Genomic DNA, 24,717 nt, shown 5'->3' with positions numbered 1-24,717 from the left:
ACATATTGTGTTTTAAGTTCCGTGTGCAGGGTCCGGCTCCAGACAGCGTCAGTGCAGCGTCTCCTCAGGATTGTCAAAGACTTTCTTTTTTTTTTTTTTTCTTCAATCGCAGTATACACACTGGAGACGCTACTGCTCATACAGTAAACTGAGAGTGAGAGAATAAACATGGAAGACTCTTTTAAAGCTCAAATTGTAGTTGTTTTTTTTTGGGGGGGGGGGGGGGGGGTGGTGGGGGGGGAGGTGGTGGTGATTGTCACATGGTGTGAGGTGGTTCTCCCAAGTATCATGAGGCAGAGGCAGATCACTCTTAGTGCGTCTTTAGAAATGTCGCCCTAAATCACAGTGTCGGTGGAGCGTTTTTTTTCCGTTCAGGTCCACAGAGTTTCAGCATTTCAGCAGAGTTTTCACAGACGGCCAACACATGTAAAAAAAAAAAAAAACCCAAAAAACCCCAAAGAATACTGTTTTAAAAGATTGTGTTAAAAATCAGACATCCTTATTGATCATTTGTGTCGTGCAGCAGACTGGGGGTGGGGGGGTGGGGGGGTGGGGGGATGAGCTTCCACTCTCCTCACTCTCAGGTGCAGTGAGGTTGTCCCCCCCCCCCACTCTGTCCCTTTCTCATTTCCACCTGCCTTCCCCACCGCCGTCACTCCTCCGTGTTTGTTTACTGACTCATCATCCAGAACACGCCGTCGCTGGGGTTATTTGCAGTTGTCATGGTTACCGCGGGAGAGGGTGGAAAAATGTGCGGTGGTTGCCAGGCGCCGAGGAAGTCAGGTGGACGCTCTCACCAGGCCTGGAGGGGACACTGTGAAGGAGGGAGAGAACAGGGGTCAGGCAAAGTTACAGAAAACCACTCAGACGACCTGCGAAGCAGCAGAGTCGATCTATCTGAGTCGATCTATCCGAGTCGATCTATCCGAGTCGATCTATCTGAGTCGATCTATCTGAGTCGATCTATCTGAGTCGCTCTATCTGAGCCGATCTATCTGAGCTGATCTATCTGAGTTCAGCTATCTGAGTCGAGCTATCCGAGTCGAGCTATCCAATTCGAGCTATCTGAGCCGATCTATCTGAGTCGATCTATCCGAGTCGATCTATCTGAGTCGATCTATCTGAGCCGATCTATCTGAGTCGATCTATCTGAGTCAATCTATCCGAGTCAATCTATCTGAGTCGATCTATCAGTCAATCTCTCTGACTCAATCTATCCGAGTCGATCTGAGTTGATCTATCTGAGTCGATCTATCCGAGTCGAGCTATCTGAGTCATTCTATCTGAGCCGATCTATCCGAGTCGATCTGAGTCGATCTATCCGAGTCGAGCTATCTGAGTCAATCTCTCTGAGTCGATCTATCCGAGTCGATCTATCCGAGTCGAGCTATCCGAGTCGATCTATCCGAGTCGATCTATCAGAGTCAATCTCTCTGAGTCAATCTCTCTGAGTCGATCTATCCGAGTCGATCTATCCGAGTCGATCTATCCGAGTCGATCTATCCGAGTCGATCTATCCGAGTCGATCTATCCGAGTCGAGCTATCCGAGTCGAGCTATCTGAGTCGATCTATCAGAGTCAATCTCTCTGAGTCAATCTATCCGAGTCGATCTGAGTCGATCTATCTGAGGAGCGGTGGCACACAGAAATCCATTTCTACACATTTCTAACGTTAGTTGATGGAGATCCTCATCGCTTCCCTTCAGGGTTCATGGTGGAAGAAGCTTTTAAGAAATAATTCTAACAAAATTGTGTAACGGTCATACATTTCCCAGAGAAAATACAGAATACATAAGAGTAAAGTGGTTCCAACATGTTCATAAATAATGCAGTGTAACTTTGGTAAAATGCAGTTTTCTGCTCTTTTCAGTCTCAGCAGGAACAAGATGAGAACAAAACTCTGACCAATCATGAGCTATGGTTCTGCCAGCAGGAGGTGTTGCATATGGTGGAAATGGTGAAACATTGTCTCCAGATTATTTATCCTAAACCAGAATAAAGTCAATTTAAGTGGAGCCGCAAAACAAGTTTAACCTTTAAAACGAGGCTGATAAAGTTTCATATGAAGTTCAATACAATGACTGTCTTGTGCATTTATGACGATTCAGGATGGTAAACATTAAATCTGTGGCTCTTCTCATACCTAGTTTATCTCCTTCACCATTTTTTATTGAGTTTTAACATTTTTAGCAGTTTTAAACAATTTGGTTCCTTTTTGTGCAGTTTGTATTTATTTTTTTAAGCCTTTTTTGTTTTAAAAACTCCAGTCATTTTATGTTTTTTATACATGTTTTTACACACACACACACACACACACACACACACACACACACACACACACACACACACACACACACACACACACACACACACACACACACACACACACACACACACACACACACACACACACACACACACACACACACACACACACACACACACACACACACACACACAGCTTTTTTTTTAAAGCTCTTTCTGTCTCAACTGGGATTCGAACCGTGGTCCAGTGTGTGTGAGACTGTATGTGTTTGTCCTGTGGTGGATTTAATTCGCTTGTGCAGCACTTAAAAACCCCGCTTGAATAAAACATAAATGAAGTTTTTTGAATTTTATCAGATTGTTTCATACGTTTCATGTTGAAAAAATTTTCTGGACAAAAAAAACCCCACATTATAAAGCCTTGATAAAAATGATAAATTAAAGAGGTTTAATACGACAACAGTTTATGAAAAACACAAAGGCGCTGGATGTCGATTTGACAACAGTTTTGTGTAAAGAAAGTGTTTGTAGTTTAACTTGTTGACTTGATGAAACTTTCAGGAAGTGCAGAGTGAAAATATGAAGCCGTCACTCCGGCATGCCGTTGGAACGACTTGTTTTTGTGTTTCACTGGCGAAATATGAAAGTCGCTACTATTTTGACTCCAGTAAATAAGTGGAACATTTCTCGCCGCCGCCTTCAGGCGCCACACCTGACCAAATACATTCCTCATCCCTCTTCTCCTTCCCATTGAGTCGCTCGCTTCGTTTAGGTTGTTTGTGGAACTTATTATTTCTCCTGCCTCTTTAGGGGGCGGAGGCAGCCGACCCTGGCGTGACCTTTCTACCCCCCCACCCCCCGGCCGGCAAACAGCCTCACCTGATAAAGTGACCCGCAGCCCAGACCTGAGTCCTGAGACAACGGCGAGCGAACGCAGGTATAATGGACGGTTCTCAGTAAACATCCAGCGTTATAAAGCTTGACTGAGCACTCGTCTTGTCTTGGAGAAGAAAACTGCTCCGTTGAAATAAAAGTCCTGATAAGGAAGAAGAAGAAAAAAAAAAAAAAAACCTGCAAGACCTGGCCAGCAAAAAATAAAAGACCTTTACTAAATACTTTACTTAAAACAGGCCATTCGTGCTGCCGTTTCACCTGCCACTGTCAATATGTTGCTTTAGTGAAACAGAACTGACTCAGTAATTAAGGCTCGACTATCTGGGTCAGGGGTCGGCAACCTGCGGCTCTTTCATCCCTCCACTGTGGCTCCTTGAGCCTCTGTCCCACTGCAGTTCATAAGGTAAGGCAAAGGGTGGTAGGGGAGGTAAGGCGAAGCGCACCCAGAGCCAATTGCGTTGCGCAGTCCCGCTACAAAGAGTGGGGTAGAATGCAGGCGGCTCGTGAACGACGCAGCGACGCAATGCGATTACGCAACAAGAATGGCTGCAGGTCATGGCAGCCGGAGCTGCAGGTCCAGGCTCCACGGCTCAACTGGTGTCTGAAGCTGGGAGCTTTCTGGATCTTTCACAGAAAAACCGCTGCGCTGTGAAGCGCCGACATTCCTGGAGGTTCATTGCAGACTTGTTGAGAGTGACGGAACATTCTAGTGAATTCCACAACAACTACCGGACATTAAAGCCACACCGCTCACACTCATGGTTCTGACAATCCCAGATCTCCCACATTTATCTTCCACTTTAATCATGTGTAGCAATAAAGGAGCTGATTGCTGCAATGCATTATGGGAGTTTCTGTTTGTCGTGTTTTAAATGGAATTATTGGGGGTTATATTAGTGTAGGTATTAATTGTGTTGTGTTGTGTTTTTGTTGCTTAGTTCATGTAGTTTTGTTTATTAGTTGTAAGTTGTCAAACAGCAGTGAAGAAGGTTTTGTGTGTCGTGTCCTCCTGGCATGGTCTGCCTGGGGGACTGTCAAAATAAAAGACTGATGTGCACGTCTGTTGTAAAGTATAAACTTTTTTTTTTTTTTTGCTCTTTGTGATGTTTATGGGATTTTTCTTTTACAACTGTAATATTTTGAGCTTTTATTTAGTTGTCGGTCATCTTAATTAGCGGTAGTCAATGTAAAGGATATGCTCGTTTGCTTAGTTAATTAGAGGCCTTATTTTATATATTAGAATGTGAAGAATTAACAGTCAATTTGAAGGAGGAGGAGGAAGAGGAGGAAGAGGAGGGAGTGCAGTGAGAAACACATTAGGAAATCTAACTGAACATTTCATCGTTCCAACGCTAGAATCCACCGATAGCACACCATGACGGACTTTCAGTAGTAATGAGAGTATTTTGACTTTGTGTTGTTGCCATGTTTCACTACTGTGTGACTGTTTTCTGAAGTGTTTAGACAGAGTGACACCGGGGGGGGGGGGGGGGGGGGGGGGGTTCCTGTCACCCCTCCCGTGGTACCCAGACGACACCCGGCGATCTAAACATTGGCGTCTGAAGGCGAGCGGCTCACGGTCCGGAGCGCCCGGCCTCGGCGTGGGAAACTGAGTGTGTGAAAGCACCGTGGACGACATTTCAGGCTAGAGCGGTCACCGAGAGCAGGGAGAAGTCGGAAAGAGGAAGAGGCGTAATTGCTTAAAAAAAGAAAAAGAAAAAAAAACACTTCACCCCCCCCCCCACCACACCCCACCCCCCTCCTCCACCATGCAGCTCCTCTCATCTCCAGCCTCAGTGTAGCATGGAGCAGAGGAACGGGACTCGGGGCTCCACAGCTTTGATTAACAAGGCTCATTTCCTGGCGGCAGAAGGCACCTCTCAGCGCGGAGAGGAGGAAAGCGAAGAGAGCAAAGCGCTAATCGGGAGGCGTTCAGGCTCAGGGAACTTGTGATTGATTGGACGGCTGCTGGAAGAGGAAATGGGACTTGTGAGGAGTGTCCTGCCCCATGCAATCCCCCTCCTGTGGCACTCTGGACTCAGGTGAAAAGCAGCTACAACATAATCAGCAAGCCTGAAGCGGGAAGCAAAAGGCCCGGAGTGGAGTGGAGTGGAGTGGAGTGGCGTGCACTGCGGCTGCATCAGATTCGTGTGCAACTGCAAGTGATTCCGCCGATCGAAGCTGAGTGGCTGAACTGATGAAGTTGTATTTACCCAAGAGAGACCCCCAAGCTGCACCATCTTGTTTACGGCAGAGTCCTAATGTGACAGGGATTGAACAAGTCAGCACACCATCATTACATGCGCGCACACACACACGCACGCACGCACGTGATTGAGTTTCTGCTGCCGGGTGTGAGCTCGGTTTGTGCCGCCACTTCCCGTCGTGGTGACTGTTTTGTACGGGGCGAATATATTTGTGCCAAAATTCTGAGCGAGCGATGGGAAAATTTGAGCCCAAAAAAATGTATTGTGCAAGCGCACCAAGAGCATTTTGAGGAAATATTTAAATTGCGCAAAGAAAAACTTGACATCGCGCGCTCAAAAATTATTTCTGCGCTCAGATTCTTCCTCTGCGCTCAACCTCTCTCTCTCTCTCTCTCTCTCTCGCTCAAATCTCTCCACCTCCGCTCAAGTCCTGCTGTGCGCTCGCTCAAAATTTGCAAAGCCCAAATGTGACAGACACGGTTGTCCACCAATCACAGAAATCCGGGGCGGGCGTTGAATTCTGATTGGTTGCTTCGGATTCTGGAAGTGCCTCATAAGAGGAAGAATCCGAGCGCAGAAATGATTTTTGAGCGCAATTTAAATATTTTCTCAAAATGCTATTAGTGTGCTTGCACAATAAAAAAATTTGCGCTCAAATTTTCCCATCGCTCGCTCAGAATTTTGGCACAAATATAACCCCGTAGTTTTGCACCAACGGGAAGTGAGCGAGACATCGAATGAGGAAATTACTGGGAAAAAAAACAAAACAAAAAAAAACCTGCCATGACATCATAAACTCATGCAAAAAAAAAAAAAGAAAAGAAAATTAAATTAAAGAAAAGAAAACGTCCCCGAAATTGAGCGGGACAGAAGTATTCCGGACAGCAGATGGAGGTGACGGAGGCTGGGGCGGCGGGACTCACCGTCTTGGAGCCGAGCGAGCCGATGCCGTTGCCGTCTGTGACCACCATGGCCGGGGGGAAACGCGAGGAGTGGGAGTACTGCGGGGGCTCTTGCTTGTGGGAATACACTGAGGAGAAGAAAAACACAACCGCCACTGAATCCAAGCTCTTCCAGAGGAGAAGCACGAGACGTGCCGGACGCCAAGTAAAATTCATTCTCAGCAGAACGAGCTTCTTCTGCAGACCAAGAACAGATGAGGTGGGGGCTTAAAAAAAAAAAACAACTCCTGGTGAGCTTTCACTTCCACCCCGCGCTGTTTGAAGAAAGGTTTATCACTACGGCGGAGCGGAGGAATATTGTCGTTAACGGTGTGACTTTCCCTTCTTCTATCAGCCACGAGAACTGCTGCATACTGTTTATATTCAATTAAACTTTATCTATAGAGCAAATTTATTCCAGAGCACTTTTATGAAACAACCCTTTGGTCTTCCTCTGGGTCTTTTGGGTTTTTTTTTTACTACTAACAAACTAACTAACTAGCTAATCAAATCAAACTTTATTCATACAAGGAGAATTTGCAACACAAAGTGCTTCACATAAAATGGAGATGGAAAAAAAACAGAATGAAATCAAATAAAAACACATAACTAACTAACTAACCTCTAACTAAAAAAACACTAAAATAGCTCAAAATGTATAAAAGAGGTCTTGGGGGTGAGCCTCAAAGTAAACAAAAGGGGACATTAAAAACTAAATCTATCAACTGCGCAGTGCAGAATTCATACAGTCTCATCAATATATGTCAGTTTAACAACCCGTCGGATCAGCGACAATTAAAAATCCACCGTTCAATTTAATTTATGATCAAAATAAAAGATGCCACACGTGTGCATGAGGTCTAATGAAGGCGGCGATGTCTGAATGTTCTCAGTGGAGCAGCTGTTGAGGAAATGAGAAACGAGGTTTCACAAGAGCAGATCAATGGATTGATGAACGAGAACAAGGCGCTTTTTCTCCACATGAGGTCAGTGGTGAACATGCACGTCTGCGTATTGACGTTGTGACTCCCCTCCAAATCTGAACCCTGGAGTTTACAATTTAGTTTCCTTATTGAAAAAGGAAAAAAGCCGGCTGACGGAGGCGGACGGAGGTGGTACTGACTGTGTGAGTGTGTGACGGTGGCCATGAAGGGCTGCTGGCTCATGTGACTGGGGGATTGCTGCATCAGGCTCTGCTGGTGAGGGCTGTGCAGCTGCTGGGAGAACTGCACCGGCTGCAGCGCCGCCAGGCTGCCCGCCACGCTGTTGATCACCGGCACCGACTGAGACTGCGACGAGTTCAAGCCTGGGGATACGGGGGACGGGGACATCAGTTAGTGGAGGGAAAAAAAAACAACCAAAAAACGGGAATGTTGGGTGGACCGGAGGGATGCCCGGACTCACTCTGCGCAATGGCCATGACTCCAGACAGCGGCATGATGAGGTTCTGCGTCTGCTGGTGGCTGTGATGGGAACTGTGGATGTTTGTGAGTGTGCTGACCGGAGGGAGTCCTCCGCCTGAGCCTGAAATCTGCAAGGCAGAAAAACAGAATCGTGGCAGAGTTCAAGCACACTCAATATCTGGAGGAGATCCTGAGTAAAGTCTCAGAAATTCCTCTTCAAAGTGAAACAGATGTTAATAATGTAAATAATCCCAGTAAATAATGTTGACCCAGTCCAGATTCTCTTGTACAACAGCGCTCTTGCGCAACTCTGCTCATACACGACGGAAAGATAAACGCTTAAATGTGAAGGGAAAAATAACCCCATTGAAATGTCGCTGCGTGGGAATTTGTGTGCCACATTCAGACGTGTCAGTGCCAACATCTAGCCAACGGACCCATTTTTTTTTAAATGTGGTCCGTTGGCAGAGATTTTTCCTGGTCACTGATCAAATATTAGACTAAGGCAGAGGGGGAGAAGTGTTAAAAAAAAAATCAGACAATCAAATGTTGGCGTCATTTCTTTGGCTGGACAAGCGGCGCTCCGCCTTCGGCTTCAACTTTCGAGACATTTAATCAATAAGAACTGAATGTTTCTTTGTCAGGCTTATTGGCTGAGCGGCGGTGCGCCGGAGGCTCCCTGCGAGCTCCGCCGTGGCCTCCCTCCCTGCCCGCCCCGGCTCCACCATCCAAACACAGCAGCACAATGTGCTAATTGTTGGAGAGTCCATGAGAGGAGACCCAGGGACCCCCGCTGTGTGTGCTGGTGCCAAAATGGAGGCCGGGGCCTTATCTAATCTGAGGCCACAAGGGCCCAGGTGCGCTCACTCACCATCTTGTCAGGCGACAGCAGACTGTGGCCGTGGTCCAGACCCCCGGGAGACACCTGCTGCAGCACCGACTGGTGACTGATGGCGGAGGAGGAGGTGACCTCACCGGGGCCTTGGCTGTAACGTACTGAAAATGAGAACCGGAGAGACACAGCAGGTCAGTTTAATGGTGCGATAGCGCCGTCACAGGAATATAGGGCAGCGAGATAACCAGCGGGTGGAGGAGGGGGTGGGGGGGGGGGGGGGGGGGGGGGGGGGAGAGGTCCACTCTGTGTGAAGCAGCAATGTTGCCGTCGCTCCGACCTCCCAACCAACCACGCTCACCTGCTCTTTGACTCAGGCGGGAGGACGAAAGAGCAAACAAACACACTGACCCGTCCACCGCCGCTATCACGCCGCCGCGGCTCAGCCAAGGCCGTTCACTGAGCAGCGCACGCACTTGCCACAGCAGCGCTCCCATCAGACGCCGCCGTCAGGAACACAAACGCCACTGACGTTGCCTCTTAACTACGGCGGTGAGAAGCCTCGCGGGAGGCGGAGGAAACACCCGGGGCAACAGAACGGAGAACGGAGAGCAAAACTGCTTTCGCTCGTGCATTTGTAAACCACAAACACAGAAAGAAAGAAAAAAAAAAAAAAGACAACATAGCTTGGCATAACTTGAAATAATAAGTTGGGTTTTTTTTATAAAATAATACTAACTTTCTGTACTACTTCATCCAAGCTGGTGTCACGGGAATAAAAATTTCATTTCTGTTCATGTTGGTCGAATGTCAATTTGATCAACATGAACCGGAGTAGAAAAACTAAAATCTCCGTATTGAACGAGGGAAAAAAAACAACGGACTAATGTATTTAAGTCGTCGGACATCCTCCCCGATGATCCACGCTCCACGACCAGCATGAGGTTCCTCCATAGTTTCACACAGAGACGATGGAGCTGTGAAGATGTAGTTTTAAACCCATCATGTAATCCCTTGTCTAGACTTCTGGTTGTTCCTCATCGGAGACCTGGAGGAATTCTTCCACCCCCCCACCCACCCCCCCCCCTCCCCCTCCGACTCCCAGCGACCGACAATCAAATGCCTGTTTGCTGATGCAGGCCCCTTCTGATACCAACAGAGTAAACATTACACAATTACAAGCAATGTCAAACACATTCTTATCCTGTGGTCTCGGCCTCACACGGACTCAGAAAGCCCCCCCCCCACAACACCCAGTGACAGTGAAGAGACAAGACTCTTGTTTGCCATCAGATCTCCCTTCTTCGGCGAGCCCCCCATCCCTGACGCCTCCCACAGCAAAACAAGGAGTGACACTGACACTGAAGGTGACCAGCCGAGGGGGCCATCGAGGTCTTCATGTTCCTTCAACTTCACAGTTAAAGTTTCTTTCACATGTCGGATTTGTTCATTCATAACAGTGTCGGGCTGCTCGCTTATGGAAAAACTCAGAATCACGATTATTTTGGAAAATATATTGAAATCCCAATCATTTACAGGATTATGTTTTGGATTTTGGAACAGCATTTATAAAAAAAAAAAACTCTCCTGTTGAATATATAAACATCTGTCTTAGTAAAAAATAAACTGTTGTACTGCACTCAATCTTTTTAAAACAATAAATAAATAACTTTAGATACTAATATAAACTACAGCAATTAATCATGTTGCTTTACATTATATGTTGATAATTTGGCCGTCCTGTGAGGCAGCGAGGCGAAGTACTGAAAGCTAAGTAATGCTAGTAGCCGCCATTAGCATGACTTAGCTTTAAAATGACCCGGAACCGAACTACTGAAAGCTAAGTAATGCTAGTAGCCGCCGTTAGCATGACTTAGCTTTAAAATGTCACGGAACCTAAACCACTGGTGAAACACGCCGTTATCATCATCATCAATATATGTGTATCAACGGCGAGCACACGAAGGAAACCATACATTCAGAACTTTTTCGGGAAATTTAAAAGTCGTAACTTACAGCTAAGTAGCTAGCGTCTGTGCGTTCGGGTTAAATGTGTCGCCATTTCCTGTCTGACCGGCTCCACCAGAAATGCCTGAGAGTGGAGGTCCTGCAGCCAAATGCGTGTCTCACAACGAAAACACCACATGATCGTTTTTCCTCGATTAGATGACTGTTGAGATCGTCTGGAGCTAAAATCGTGATTGCGATTATAATTCGATTAATCAAGCAGCCCTACAACAGTGACACTACTTCATAAAGGGGATTTCTTCGTGATTCACAGTTCAACATAAATAAATAAAATATTAGGCTGAAAAAAAAATTCCTAAATCCACTTTTCAATTCTTGTAATTTGACCCCAGCTTCACTCTTCCTTGAGCTGATGATTATTTTAAAAAGTCAGCAGAAGTTTCTATTCTTTTTTTTTTTTTAAACATTGAACTAACCTCACCATGAGACATTTTGCTCACATCTTATTAGATCACACAACATTTAAATTTGTCGAAAACATTATAAGTCAGAATAATTTATTTGTTTGTCTCTGTTAGTGTTTTGTTTTTTAATTATCATAAACATATGAGATACAGGCCGACAGCATCAGAGGTTATTATGATGTTATTCTGTCAATATTTGACAGCAGTAAGAAAACGGACACTGATTTCAAAACAGCACACACCTGACAATATAGAGTGATTTACTTTGAATATAAATAATCACAAAAAAAGCCCCAGTCTCATATTTTATCCTCTGAAGTACCTGTCCTCCATTTTGTACAGCCAACAGGCTTCATATTGTCTCCTGCGCCATACTCAACCCCACAACACCCCGCCATGCCTTGTAAACACTGCCGCGGAACAATAAAGCACTCCATTGGACTCATGACCCCCATTGCCACACAATGGAGGAGGACTCATAAAAAGTCAGTTATCTCGGAGCTGGGCAACCTCTTTAAGTGTCACGAGGAGAAAAAGATGCTATTCAGGCCGGTTTTGTGTCTTCAGCTTCAGCCGTAACTCTGCCAGCGGGGGGCCTCCAGCCCAGTCGGGCTCCTCAGCAGGTTTAAAGGGCTCTAGCTCCCTGTGTGACCCATGTAATATCAAAGCCTGCCTCCCCATCCCCAGGCAGTGCTCATTGTCGCGGCACTGCATATGACAGACCTCCTGGGTCTCTGCAGGACGTATCCACTGTCCTCTTTGTGGCGTCCGGGCCGGAGAGAGAGGAGGAAAGTGCAGCAATCGGCCATCTTGGGATGCTTTCTGGGAAGAAAAAAAAACCTGCCTGGGGCGACAGGAAGAAGATGCGACCGAGCCAGAGAAGAAGTCCCGACTCGGCGGGTTCGGTGACGAAGCGGCTTGGCTGCAAAAAGCCGAGCTCATCTGAAACGCAACAATGCCCCCCCCCCCCCCCCGGGGGCGCTCTCCCACCAGGCAGCGTCGCCTCAAAGACACAACAAGCAACACACAGCTCTGCATCCAAAATCATATTCACGCTAAAATATAAATAAATACTTGAGTCCCATTCACACACGCAAGGAGAAACACTTGCTTTGCCACGTGTGTGTCATGTTGAGGAGTCTTGAGGTATGTGCAAATGACAATCATATATCACATTTACGTGACAAGATTGCTGCTGATGTGAGTGTGTGTGTGTGTGTGTGTGTGTGTGTGTGTGTGTGTGTGTGTGCGCACGCATACCCTGAGCCAAACTTATCTGAAATGACAGTGACTGAAGGAAGAAGTTTTAATTTGGAATTTCATGTTTTCTGGGGGTTTTTTTCCCCAAAGACTGATTTATGGAAGTAAAAACCCTTCAGCTGTTTTCTGGAGACATTTTTTTTTTTTTTTTTAAAGTGACTAAATGAAACTACGGAGTTGCACAATGATATGAAATCAAAACTCAGAACAGAGACTTTATATATATTCAATATTCAATATTCATATTTGAAGACTGACTGTGTTTCTACATCCTGCCTGTGGAAACCACAATAGATCAGTCGATCTTATAGCTTCTTTGAGGTAAAGCAAAGAGGGAAAAAAACTAATAGAAAAGCTGTTTTTATTAAATATTATCATAATACCTGCTAAGTTTGAAGGTTTATTATGACTGTTGATCTTAATGTTAACTTGACTATTTTACTTCTGGTTGAATAAGATACTTCAATATCATAAACTTCCACACGTCACATTGAAAATAACAGAAAAGCAAATGCTATTTTCAAATTCAAACCTGAATGATTTAAATATGTGTCCTCCCAGGACTAAAGTTATTTATTTATACATCATCATACATATATATGTATAAATATGTATGTATGTACAGTATGCACTGTATGTATGTATTATTATGATTGCAAAGACAGGAAATATCAAACTATTACTGTTATAGTAATTGTATTTTATGTTATTGTAAGTTTTTTAAAACAGAATAACTCAGAAAGGTTTAATTAAAGTTTTGTAGCCTACTTGACATGATAATCATTTGTATTTTACGCAAGAATTAACCTAAAACAGAGACAAAGTAAGGTGTTTTTTAAACTTTAATTGTTCTAATTGGAAATATTTGAATGCTGTTTCACTTTCATTCCAAATAAAACTATATGCGAATAATATATCTTATTGTGTACATGTGTCAAAAATTTCTAAGGCAAAAAAAAAATACTACAAAAGATTAATTGATGACAGAAAAAAAAAAAAAACTTCTGTGTAGATTTGAAGTAGAATTTCACCAAATGTATGAGCTGAATTGTGACCCAACAGATGAACCGTAGGTAAACACTGCGCAGGAAAACACAGGTGCTTGCTGACGAAACGCGCAGTCAACCTTTGAGACCAGTTTCGCTTCCTAAAGTAAAAAAAAAAAAAAAAAAAGGTCGCCACCAAAACTACACGTCACACTGTTTGACTGTCTATCCAGTTGTGACCGACTGATCAACGAACCGCAGCAGAATCAATAAAAACTCCCCGATTCAGAGGAGTTTCTTTGAAATGACCCGGCGGTGACCTCGCTCGTATGACTGAAGGTGTGGCGGCGGTTTTAAGGAGGAGGTGGGAGGGAAGGAGGGGGGGGGGGGGGGGGGGGCTACCAGCTCTCTCTATAGGAGAAGAAGGGGGTCATCAGTCCTGTCTGGCCAGAAAAGGGCCAATACCCCAGTGGACAGCTCCTGCTGCTCCAAGTCTGCACCCAGCCTCAGCAACTATACTGATGCTCATAAAGGTGAGGGGGGGGGAGAGGGGGGGGGGGGGTTAAAACAGTCCTCCTTCAGGCCCAGCAGAGATAAATGAACCTCGGTTACAGTCTTCTAATACACCGGGGACAATGGGACCTCCCGCCGGAGCAGGGTACAGAGAGTAGGAGCCCCGTATCAAAGGCCTGGGAGACGTAGCAGCAAAGGACTTTAATTGTCCATTAAGCATGCATAATACAGGCCGTGCCCCGGCAACGCAATGAGGCGCCCCGCTGCTATATTATTGTCAGGTCAGCGGCCGACACTGAAAAACAGCTGATGCTGCCGGCAGGATGCCAGCAGGACACTTGTAAGCAGCCAGATGAGGTTTTTTTTGGTTTTTGGGGGGGTTTTTTTTCCCCTCCACCCTCCACAGACCTCCCCCCCCTCGGCCACCACGATCCTCGAATCCAACTGAGCCGTACGGCCTCGTCTTGGCAACGCACGCTCAGGTGGTCCAATCGGCAGCAACAACAACAACAACAACAACAACAAGAGACGATCCACAAGTGGTGCCGGTCGATCCGGAGCTGAGAGAGCGAGCCAAGGCCAGCAGCTCGTTCGCCCTTCACAGCCGGCGACAATGGGCGCCGGGCGAGACGCAAAGCGCCTGTTTTTATGGAGGGTGAGTGATGGCACGGGGGGGGGGGGGGGGGGGGGGGGGGGTAATGCTCCGTGAGGCCTATCAGCTCACTTTTTATGTTGTATACACCTGGTAGGCTGAGTCAACACTAATTAGTCTGAAGGTAAACATGAGGTCAGGGTGAAATGGTCAGAGCGGCGGCGCACGGCTCTCCTTGTTTTGGCGACTCTCCGTCATTAGCAACCTGCTGCATGGGAGGAGGAAATGTGGAGATTGACAGCGTGTCGCGGTGATGCTGTCGTACCCCCCCCACCCCCCCCCCCCCCTCCCCCCTCCTCCCTGACCCTGGTCTGACCCTGGCCTGTCATGGGATGGCTGCCCTTTGTGTCATGCCTCTCCGTGCTGACTTTGGAGTGGAGATTGCAGGTACAATGCGGATTGTTCTCAGTGTGTTTTCAGAGATCAGAATAACAATGGCATTTGCTCAGCTCACTCACGAGCGCTCATTGATCACTGGTGCTCGTCCTGATCGCGTCACATCGCACCTCCTGTCTTTTCCAAGTGTCGTCTCGTGCCAAAGAAAATCAAATCAAATTTACGATTTACACGCGGTGGATATTTCTGCTTTTGTTTTTGTCCTTTAAAAGTTCTGTTTCCTTTCTTCCATGTGCTTCTATTATTCTGTTCCTTTCATATACAGTAATGTTGCTTTAAAATCTGACCAAAATGGCACAAAATCGATAATTGTTGTTCTTAATAATATAATCTTTACATACAATTTTAATCTTCTGCCAATTAGAGGACAAAGGAACAATATGACCAAGTGGTGCCTTCATACATATTTATGCAGTGGGAAAAGTCCTAAAACCTGAAAAGTTTTTCAAACTGAACTTATAACTGATAAAATATATCACGAAATATTTGAAGAATCAGTCTTTAACAATACGCCATAATCATCACAATATTAAATTGCTTTTGCTTTTGAGTTTAGTTGTAATGACGGTAAATACAAAAATCTACTGGTAAACACTGGATGTGACAGCGAATGAGGATCAGACCAAGAAACGTGAAGAACAAGCTTAAAGCTCCAGGAGGAGGACGAAGCGTCGGGACGACGAACCACAGCTAGCGGGGTGAAGAATGGCGCCGCAGGCCGCCGGACACCCAGAGACATTAAGCGGTTGGACATCTTCAGAGCAACAGAGTCGGTCTTACTGGGAGGAGAAACGCTGCCCTGGGGATGATGCGGCGAGCCGTGCGACATCAGCGGGTTCATGCCGTGGCCCGGCACCGTGATGGCGTCCATGGCCAGCTTCTGCCTGAACGCCTCCTCCTTGCGCCGGTTGGCGAACCAGTTGTAGACTCGCACCTCGGTGACCAGGTTGGAACCCAGACCCTGAGCCTTGGAGGGCGAGACGCCCCTCTGGAGACACTCGGCCCTGAGGGTAACCACACAGAACGCCGCTGGTTAATGCCCGCCTGCTGTTTGTTTTCATTTTCTAATAATGTCCAACATTTCTTCATTTGCCTCCTTTCATGTTTTTGTTTTTTGGGGGGGGCGGGGGTGCTAAAGTTCAGACAGACAACAACACTGCCGTCTTTGCCTGTCAGTTTAACTTATTTGATTTCAAATCTAAACAAAGACCATGCAGTCCGTGTGCCACGACGGCAGAGACGACGATGACAATGATGAAGATGGTGATGATAAAGCCCTGTTGCTCCACCTGTTGCACTCCTCCACCAGGGCTTCACGCTCCTCCTTGCTGGGATTCTTCTGCCGTTCGTAGGCCTGGTACAGGATTTGCTGGGACGCCGGCCCCCACTTGAAACGGTTGCGTCTCATTTTCTTGTAGGTGGGCTCGCCACCGATCTCGTCGCCGGACTGACCCATCTGGCCAGACGGGTTGTACTCGGGGAAGAAGAAGGCCGGGTCCTGGTTGGCTTTGTCCGCCATGCTGCCGACGGGGCCGTGTGCCGCCTGGTTGAACTCTGCAAGGGGAACGGGAGGAAATCATTCACAAGAAGATCTCTCTCAAAATGAGAAACCTGCTTTAAAATGTGAACTCGTTATAACCGACTGCAGCAGGGCACATGCGTTTATATGTCACCCAGTCCTATAAACAATAACTCAACGGGGCTGAAACAAATGTTCACACGGCTAGCGGCTAGCAGCTACATGCTACAGGCCTGGGGTGGGGGGGGGGGGGGGGGGGGGGGGGGGGGGGCAGCCGAACTGTGAGAAACACAAATATTAACTTACGTCGCAGAATTTCCCGCTGTTTCCTGACATACCAGGTGTAGAGCGCCGCTCGCTTCTGCGTTTTCATGGGCGTGCCTTTGTTGAGGTGCTGGGAGAGGTGAGACTGGTTCAGGCCCGTGATGTCCACCACCTCCCTCTGGGGGATGTTGTGTTGCTGCATGTAACCTTTGATCATGCGGGCAGCACGCCATGGATCCTCTCTGGGAGGACAAAACACGGCTCATTTCGACACTGAACTACTCGCAGGAATGTAGCTGAAGAGAAAAATCCCCGTTAGCTAAGGAGAGTTACAGAACCAGGTGATGTCAAAGTGTTCAAGTGCGGTGAAATCAGAATATAGGTGAAAAGATGTTGGAACCAAAAAAATCTATAAATCCTGAATTATACATTTTGTTCCCCTGTTTTACACCACGGCCTGGACTTTAAAGGGTTTAAAATGATAACAGGTGGCCTCACAGACGGCCAGTTCAGCAATGCAGGCGATTCAATAGGCTGTAAATATTTTTAAAGGTTAGTTCAAGTGGATTCGGGCCAGTTGAGCAACTTTGACAGAGCGTTAGTCACCGAGACTCTTTGCTTCAGCCTGGAACGAGCCGGGTCACATTGTAAATGTGAAAAAAGTGAAAAAAGCAAATAATTAAAAATGTGAAAAATGTTTAAATAGGCACACACAAAACCTATTGCTGGCACAACAGAGTATTTTGTAAAAAAATTTAAATAAAATGGCATCAGTTTACATTAAATTTAAAAACAGAAGTTTATTATAATGTATATATATATTTTTTTATAATCTAATTAAATTATAACAGTTAAAGAAAAGTTGTATTTGGGCTCTGAAATAAGTGCATAAAATAATTAACCACAAAAAGAACGTTTTCAAATGCGAGCAGCATTATCTAATGTGTCCTGATTTTAATTGCAATTGCCCGAGAGAAGGTTTTAGTGGCAAACACACGATCAGAAATAGTTAAAACGAAGTCTTACCCGGCAATCAGGGAGCAGCAGACACACGCACATCAGCAATTATAGCAAATCTACACGCGTCTGTTTGTTTTGGAGAATGTGGAGGCCTACATCTCAGTCTGCGGGTTAAGTGGGAGATGTTAGTTTATAACTTTTGACAATGAATAACCAGATCGCCATTCACTCTAATCACACGCCACTGTGTATCTTTCAGTTGATGATTTATAGAATAAAATTAATAATAAATTCGGTACACGTGGGTAAGTTTTAAAATCCTCCGGGATGATAGAGGAGCCTAAAATATTATTGTAACCACAGATTTACGTCGAGGAGGAGAAATCCCTAAGTATAATTTGAATAATAATAATAACAATAACAATAATAATAATAATAATAACGATCATAAAAATGTATAACAATAATAAATAAATAAATACATTTTCTAACTTGCCAGGCCGAAGTTTTCCGGTTTCTTTCCGCAGCTCCGCGCGTCGCCGTCTTTTTATCGCGGAGAGGTGGAGAGTACAGTTAATAATAATAAATAGATCTAAGTTCAGCTGATGTTTTGCAAAGGTAAAGAAATAATAATCTATGTAGATAATTAGTAACCAAAATGTGAAAACGGAGCTTGTGGCGGGTTATTTTAAAAACTGTAAACAGGAGAAAGACGCGTGTTTTACGCAATTTCGGCGTAATTCGGAACTTAACCGAAACCCTCAAAATTGTCCAATTTAAAACCCTCAGAAACAAATTATAATAAAGAAAATATTAGGAAAAGGCAGAGCGAAATATATAAGATTTGTAAACATTTTCTACAAGTTGTTTTTTTTTTTTAGTTTATTTCCCCCGGTAAATGTTGAGAGAACTCACGCCAGCATGCGCTCCACCTCCGCCCTCTGCTCCGCGGCCTCCTCCGTGTTCAGCGACTGAAGCTCCTTCAGGATCGGCGGCGTGTCGTAGTCGTCCCCGTCCTCGGAACCCTCGTCCCCGGACAGCTTGCCCTTGCTGTGGCCGTTGGTGAGCGTGTGGAAGACGGGCTTGGCGTCGGCGTCCGGCGGCCCGCCGCTCATCTTCCCGCAGTGCGCCGCGGCGGGCGACAGCGGCAGGCTCTCCAGCTTTACTCCGAAGCCCGTCGGGCCGGGGTCCATGTCGTCCAGGGCCTGGATCAGGACGTCTTTGGTGACTCCTGAGTCCAGCAGGGCGCTGAGGAGCTCCTGCTGCAGGGATGTCAGCTTGGATGCCATTTTAGAGAACATTAAAAACACAACATAGAGGCCTGCTGGGTGCCCGCTGGAGCAGAGGGGGGGACAGACGAGGAGGAGGAGGAGGAGGAGGAGAAGGGGAAAAACAAAAAAAACTAAAAAAAAAGTGGAAAAGGTGAGATGAAAAGTTGCTGGTTTGCTCCTCAGTGGCGCACCGCTGTGCGGAGAGCTGCTGACACCTGCTCCGAGAAGCTGCTTCACTTCCCTGTTGGAGGGGAGGAGGATGTAGCTACTTTGCCATGATGCTTTCTGAGCGCAAGGGGATATAAAACATGGTAATGAGTGGGCCGGCTGATGGGGCCTTATGTAAATCCAACAGACCGAGGTAGACCTGTTTACACTGCTGCACCGCAGCTTTTATTGGCTCCGCTTATCTGCAAAACCTGGCTGGACTTTGGACCCTGGTGCATATGCCATAAAGACTTTTAAGAAAGGCGAGCTGGGCATATTCACATCGCAGGATCAGTGGTTTTATTCCATAAATGCTCCGGTACAAGGCCAGACCTGGGCCTCACACAGGGGGTTCTTGGGGGGGGTGAAATATAGATTTAAAGTTCATTTAAACTTTGGATGACTAATTTACAGCTGTTGCAGGTGTTAAAGGGGTGATCATTCCCCCTGTGTGCTTCCTTTCATAAAGATAATAGCAATGGAGCTGTGATAGTACTGCACAGCGACTTAAAAACTGTGTCCATCTTCATATTTTACTGAGGGGAAAAATTACGTAAATCATCTTTTATAACATCAGCCTGATGAACCTTTTATCTAATGACAACATAAGTATGTTGAGATCAACATTAACATGCTCTGAGAACTTGGGACTCAATTCATCGAAGCTCTTGCAGTTGCTCAAGATCACCAGATTACAAAACTTTACAGAAATCCATTGGATATTAAAGAAAATACAAGTACACCAACTGGAAATGAAAGGTTCGATTTGACAACAGCTGAGAGTATGCCGAAAACGTAGCAGTGAAACGGGATGACAAAACAAAAAGCTGGCGTTTGCATTAAATTCAATATATGTTGCAGCTGCACAGTGAAGGAGGATGAATCTAATTTTGGAATCTGCTGAAAACTTCTTGTACAAAATAGCATCATCATAATCTCATCTTCACGCCGAGAACAAACATATTAAAGTAAAAAATGAAGCAGAAAGGTGAAAAAGTCCTATGAACTCAGATTTAGTTGAGGTTTTACCTTCATGTGTGTTTATTTCCATGTGTTTCACAGTCATGACTTGTTTATCTGAAAGTTGAGGCCGGTTTGTCAAAGCGTCTAAAACTACACAGTTAAAACACGAATACAGCAGTTTTTCCCCTCGATGTCCTGAAAAAAAAAAAAAAGAGTTTAAACTTGTTGCCTGTTTTGATTTGTCTAAATTTTTTTGTGGGATAAAAACAAAATGACTGAACTTCACCAGCTCACTTCACACTAAACACAACCATGGAAAACCATCCTGCATTTCAGCTTAACTATTAAACAGAGACATAAACAATTAATCTTTGCAGGTTTAGTGATATGTGGCGAGACTCGGAGCCGTTTTCTCACCCGAACCCGGAGTTGCAGCAGCAAAAAAAGCAGATTTTCAGCACAAAGAAACATGCATTAAGAGCATAAAGAATCCGATCTCGGCCTGACATGATCGTGAGAAAAAAGTGACACCAGTTTATTAAATGTTTATCTGACGATATGAAATCAGTGTCAGTCGTGCAGTAGCTCTGGGAATATGATCGTTTACGACAAGATACTTGGCCAATAATTGCACAGACATAATCTTTCAGTGTAGTATCAACGTGGTTGATCATTAGTAATAGTATTGCCCTAAATGTATTAACACGGGCACTACAGTCCCAGAGAGACGTTCTTTAGTGGAATATTTATCACACAGTGATGATGTCAATATTGGGGTGGGGGTCCAGGGACCGCCTCTAATGCCTCTGCAGGAATGTTAATGGTTTTATTGTGGCGAAGCTTTTATTAATGGATGTTTTGTACCGGGGAGACCTCACAGTTTCTCTCTCCCTTAAAAAAAAAAAAAAAAACCTCTTTTACTTCTGCTTCAGGTGTCGTTTTTCTTGCAGATTGATCCGGTTGTCTTATCTGCCGCTTCCACCGTCGTATGACGGTTCCCCCGGGGCGAACACCTCGGCCAAAGCGCCCGACGCCGTGAAAAGTGTGTGAAGCTAATAACCCGGCGGAAAGAGATAAATTACAGACTGTCTGCCGCTCTGTCATATACGAAGTTAATGACTCTTGTGTTGGTTTTAAGGAGCCAAAGAAACAGGTTTAAAAAAAAAAAAAAAAAAAAAACTAGAATAAAATAGTTATCTGTCATCTGACAGCAAACTCTTTCACACAGTTGCAGCAGAGTAAAGTCACACGCATGGTTACCAGTCAAAACTGTTCATATTTGTCTGCTGCTGCATTTGGTTTGCTTTTAATTCAATTCAACAATATTTTGTTTGACTTTGTGCAATTCCTGTAGTGAATTGTTCCGTCTCACTTTCACAGATCTGAAAGACAATTGTATTGTTCTTCCCTAAACACCTCTCTGAACGGAGTCATTCAACAATGGCTGCTGCCCGAATGAGTGAAAAGTATTTTTAAGGGAATTTAATCTTTTAAAAACAAGAAAAAAAAAAAAACTAAAAATCAGACGACAGAAATGAATCAGGCCACATATTGTGAAAGAAACATCTCTCTCTCACACACACACACACACACACACACACACACACACACACACACACACACACACACACACACACACACACACACACACACACACACACACACACACACACACACACACACACACACACACACACACACACACACACACACACACACACACACACACACACAGCTCGGTAAACTTTGACGTACATCTCTCTGGCACTTTCACACGTCTCCATCTCAAATCGGTGAACCATTAACAACAAATAATAACAAGCTGTGAAACAGTGTATTCAGTAGACAGGTCGTCGCGCGTGTTGTGAAAGCGGCCCGTGCACTGGAGCGTGGCGAGGAACATCACGGCTCCACGCTGAGCCGGTGACACGCCGGTTGAGCAACCAGGTTTCCAAAGACGACACCTGCCGCAAGTCGCACCACTTCAAGAGACGGAGACCGGGGGGTTTCGTACCGCAGCAAGTCCAGGCTTTTGCTTTTTTTAAAGGACTAAAGTGATGGTGGTTTATGAAGCCCTGCTGCAGGTCGTCTGCACGATAAATGGCGGCTGATGGCGAGAGAAAATAATGGCAGAAATCACAGTGAACGGATTGAGAGTCCATCACAGGACAGAGACACAGGAGACGTCCAAGATGTCTCTCCTTTCTCCTTGTCTGTCCATTTTACCTCCAACCCCCGGGTGACTTCGTGGGGTTAAGGAAAGGTGTTAGGAGGCTTCCTAAAGGAGTTAGTGAAAGGCGTTAGGAGGCTTCCTAAAGGAGTTAGTGAAAGGTGTTAGGAGGCTTCCTAAAGGGGTTAGTGAAAGGTGTTAGGAGGCTTCCTAAAGGAGTTAGTGAAAGGTGTTAGGAGGCTTCCTAAAGGAGTTAGTGAAAGGTGTTAGGAGGCTTCCTAAAGGAGTTAGAAAAAGGTGTTAAGAGGCTTCCTAAAAGAGTTAGAAAAAGGTGTTAAGAGGCTTCCTAAAGGGGTTAGGAAAGGTGTTAGGAGGCTTCCTAAAGGAGTTAGGAAAGGTGTTAGGAGGTTTCCTAAAGGGGTTAAGGAACGGTGTTAGGAGGTTTCCTAAACCTAAAATGTTGTCGCCGCAAGGGATTGTGGGGCAGCATGAGCTGGTCTCCTTTGGTAAAGGAAGTATCAGTGTTTCCTAGGCTAAAGGAGGCTCTAAAGGAAGCATCAGTGTTTCCTGGGCTAAAGGAGGCTCTAAAGGAAGCATCAGTGTTTCCTAGGCTAAAGGAGGTGCTAAAGGAAGCATCAGTGTTTCCTAGGCTAAAGGAGGCTCTAAAGGAAGCATCAGTGTTTCCTAGGCTAAAGGAGGCTCTAAAGGAAGCATCAGTGTTTCCTAGGCTAAAGGAGGCTCTAAAGGAAGCATCAGTGTTTCCTAGGCTAAAGGAGGTGCTAAAGGAAGCATCAGTGTTTCCTAGGCTAAAGGAGGCTCTAAAGGAAGCATCAGTGTTTCCTGGGCTAAAGGAGGCTCTAAAGGAAGCATCAGTGTTTCCTAGGCTAAAGGAGGTGCTAAAGGAAGCATCAGTGTTTCCTAGGCTAAAGGAGGCTCTAAAGGAAGCATCAGTGTTTCCTGGGCTAAAGGAGGCTCTAAAGGAAGCATCAGTGTTTCCTGGGCTAAAGGAGGCTCTAAAGGAAGCATCAGTGTTTCCTAGGCTAAAGGAGGCTCTAAAGGAAGCATCAGTGTTTCCTAGGCTAAAGGAGGCTCTAAAGGAAGCATCAGTGTTTCCTAGGCTAAAGGAGGCTCTAAAGGAAGCATCAGTGTTTCCTAGGCTAAAGGAGGCTCTAAAGGAAGCATCAGTGTTTCCTAGGCTAAAGGAGGCTCTAAAGGAAGCAACGAGCCTCCTTTTCTTTGCTTAGTGAGAATTCAGACAGTCGTCATCATGGCCGCCACTCTAAACAATTCCGGGGTTCAGTGAAAGTCGACAGACGAGGAGACAGGAGGCACATTTCGGACGTCCCCATAGAGACACGTAGAAACCGTGAGAGGACATCTCAGCCAGTGGACAACATGCAGACTCCTCACAGGGAGGCTTCAAAGCTCTGACTTGAACTGGAGCGATGGAGTAGAGTACTGACAACTACCCCGTAGTGCAGCCGATACTGCATTCAAAACATTAAACACACAAGTACGTTCTTTTTTTTTTTTTTGTCACAAGTGTGCTTATTCATCCTGATGTCCAACAGGCCACATAGGAAAACATTGCTGTCACTCTTTAACTCTGATTCATCACTGATTTGAAGAAAACGTCCTGCAAATGTGCCAAAGAGCAGAACTTCTGGGTCTTCAGAAATTTCACACTGCCGCTTTTTCTTTTTCATTTGGTTGTTCTTTAAAGGTTATTGTTCTTTTTAAATTACAAGTTTCTTGCATCGCTATAATCAACAAAAGATGAATTTAATTCATATTTGTTTAAAAGATTGAGATTACCCCCCACCCCATTAGACTGTAGAGTCAATTTATCATTATATTCATATGATAATTAAATCAATGTTATTATTAATTCATTTGCAAGTTTTGTCAAATCTATCAATGAAACTTCACAGTGGCTCCAGTGAGACGTGTGCGACCTGGAAGAACGGCAGTTTTAATGATCAGTAAAGACAACAAACATTTATGCAAATTGTTCAAACAAAGGTTCCCACTTCAGTTTTTTTTTTTTAGATACTGTTCAGTCAGTACCAGCAGCGAGCACACACCGACGATAACAGTTTAATCATGTGCTGTGTTTGTTCTTTGTTCATTTCTCTTCACACCGTTCAAATTTAAATGACAAATGTGACAGGAATTCCTTGGTAAAAATGCATTTTTATTACTTTTTTAAATCTAGAACTGCAAGGGTGAAAATGCTCATTACTGTTTAAAATTAACAAAATAATTGAGGTCCCCATTGAGAAGTTTTACTATATATTTTGCAGATGGTAAAGGGTGAGATGTTGCTTTTGTTTGAGAGGAAGTCATCATTAAAAAAAGTAATACTAATAATAAGTGGAGCAAATTCAAATTGGCAAACAAATTAATTGTGGACTTCCTGTTGGGGCACCACCACATCATTTTTAGGTCTTGATGAGACGAATGACTGAGTTTCGGTTTGATCTCCCTCCGGGCAGTGGTGGCCGTTTTAGTGTTTCTAGAGAGCAAGAGAGCACGTTTAAAAATGTGCTCATTTAAAAATGAACCCCCAGAGTGTCAATTCT

The 24,717-nt window shown here is 45.1% G+C and overlaps 1 protein-coding gene across 2 annotated transcripts; it reads right to left on the bottom strand.

Moving 5' to 3' along the window:
* Positions 1 to 793: 793 nt before the first annotated feature.
* hnf1ba (HNF1 homeobox Ba) lies at positions 794 to 18,825 on the bottom strand (the record flags this gene model as incomplete). Of its 2 annotated transcripts, none has more annotated exons than XM_080506963.1 (10): positions 794 to 814; positions 5,373 to 5,417; positions 6,290 to 6,396; positions 7,431 to 7,613; positions 7,712 to 7,838; positions 8,582 to 8,706; positions 15,511 to 15,785; positions 16,071 to 16,335; positions 16,607 to 16,806; positions 18,440 to 18,825. In XM_080506963.1, the coding sequence occupies 10 exons, from the start codon at positions 18,823 to 18,825 to the stop codon at positions 794 to 796; spliced, it is 1,734 nt and encodes a 577-aa protein (XP_080363089.1). The 2 variants fall into 2 exon arrangements, with proteins under 2 accessions (XP_080363089.1, XP_080363090.1); XM_080506964.1 differs by having other exon boundaries at positions 15,562 to 15,785.
* Positions 18,826 to 24,717: the final 5,892 nt, after the last annotated feature.

This window comes from Blennius ocellaris (genome assembly GCF_963422515.1).
Source record: "Blennius ocellaris genome assembly, chromosome: 2".
Lineage (NCBI taxonomy): Eukaryota > Metazoa > Chordata > Actinopteri > Blenniiformes > Blenniidae > Blennius > Blennius ocellaris.
Note: the sequence above shows the minus strand (reverse complement) of the source record. Positions and strands in the feature narration are given on the sequence as shown.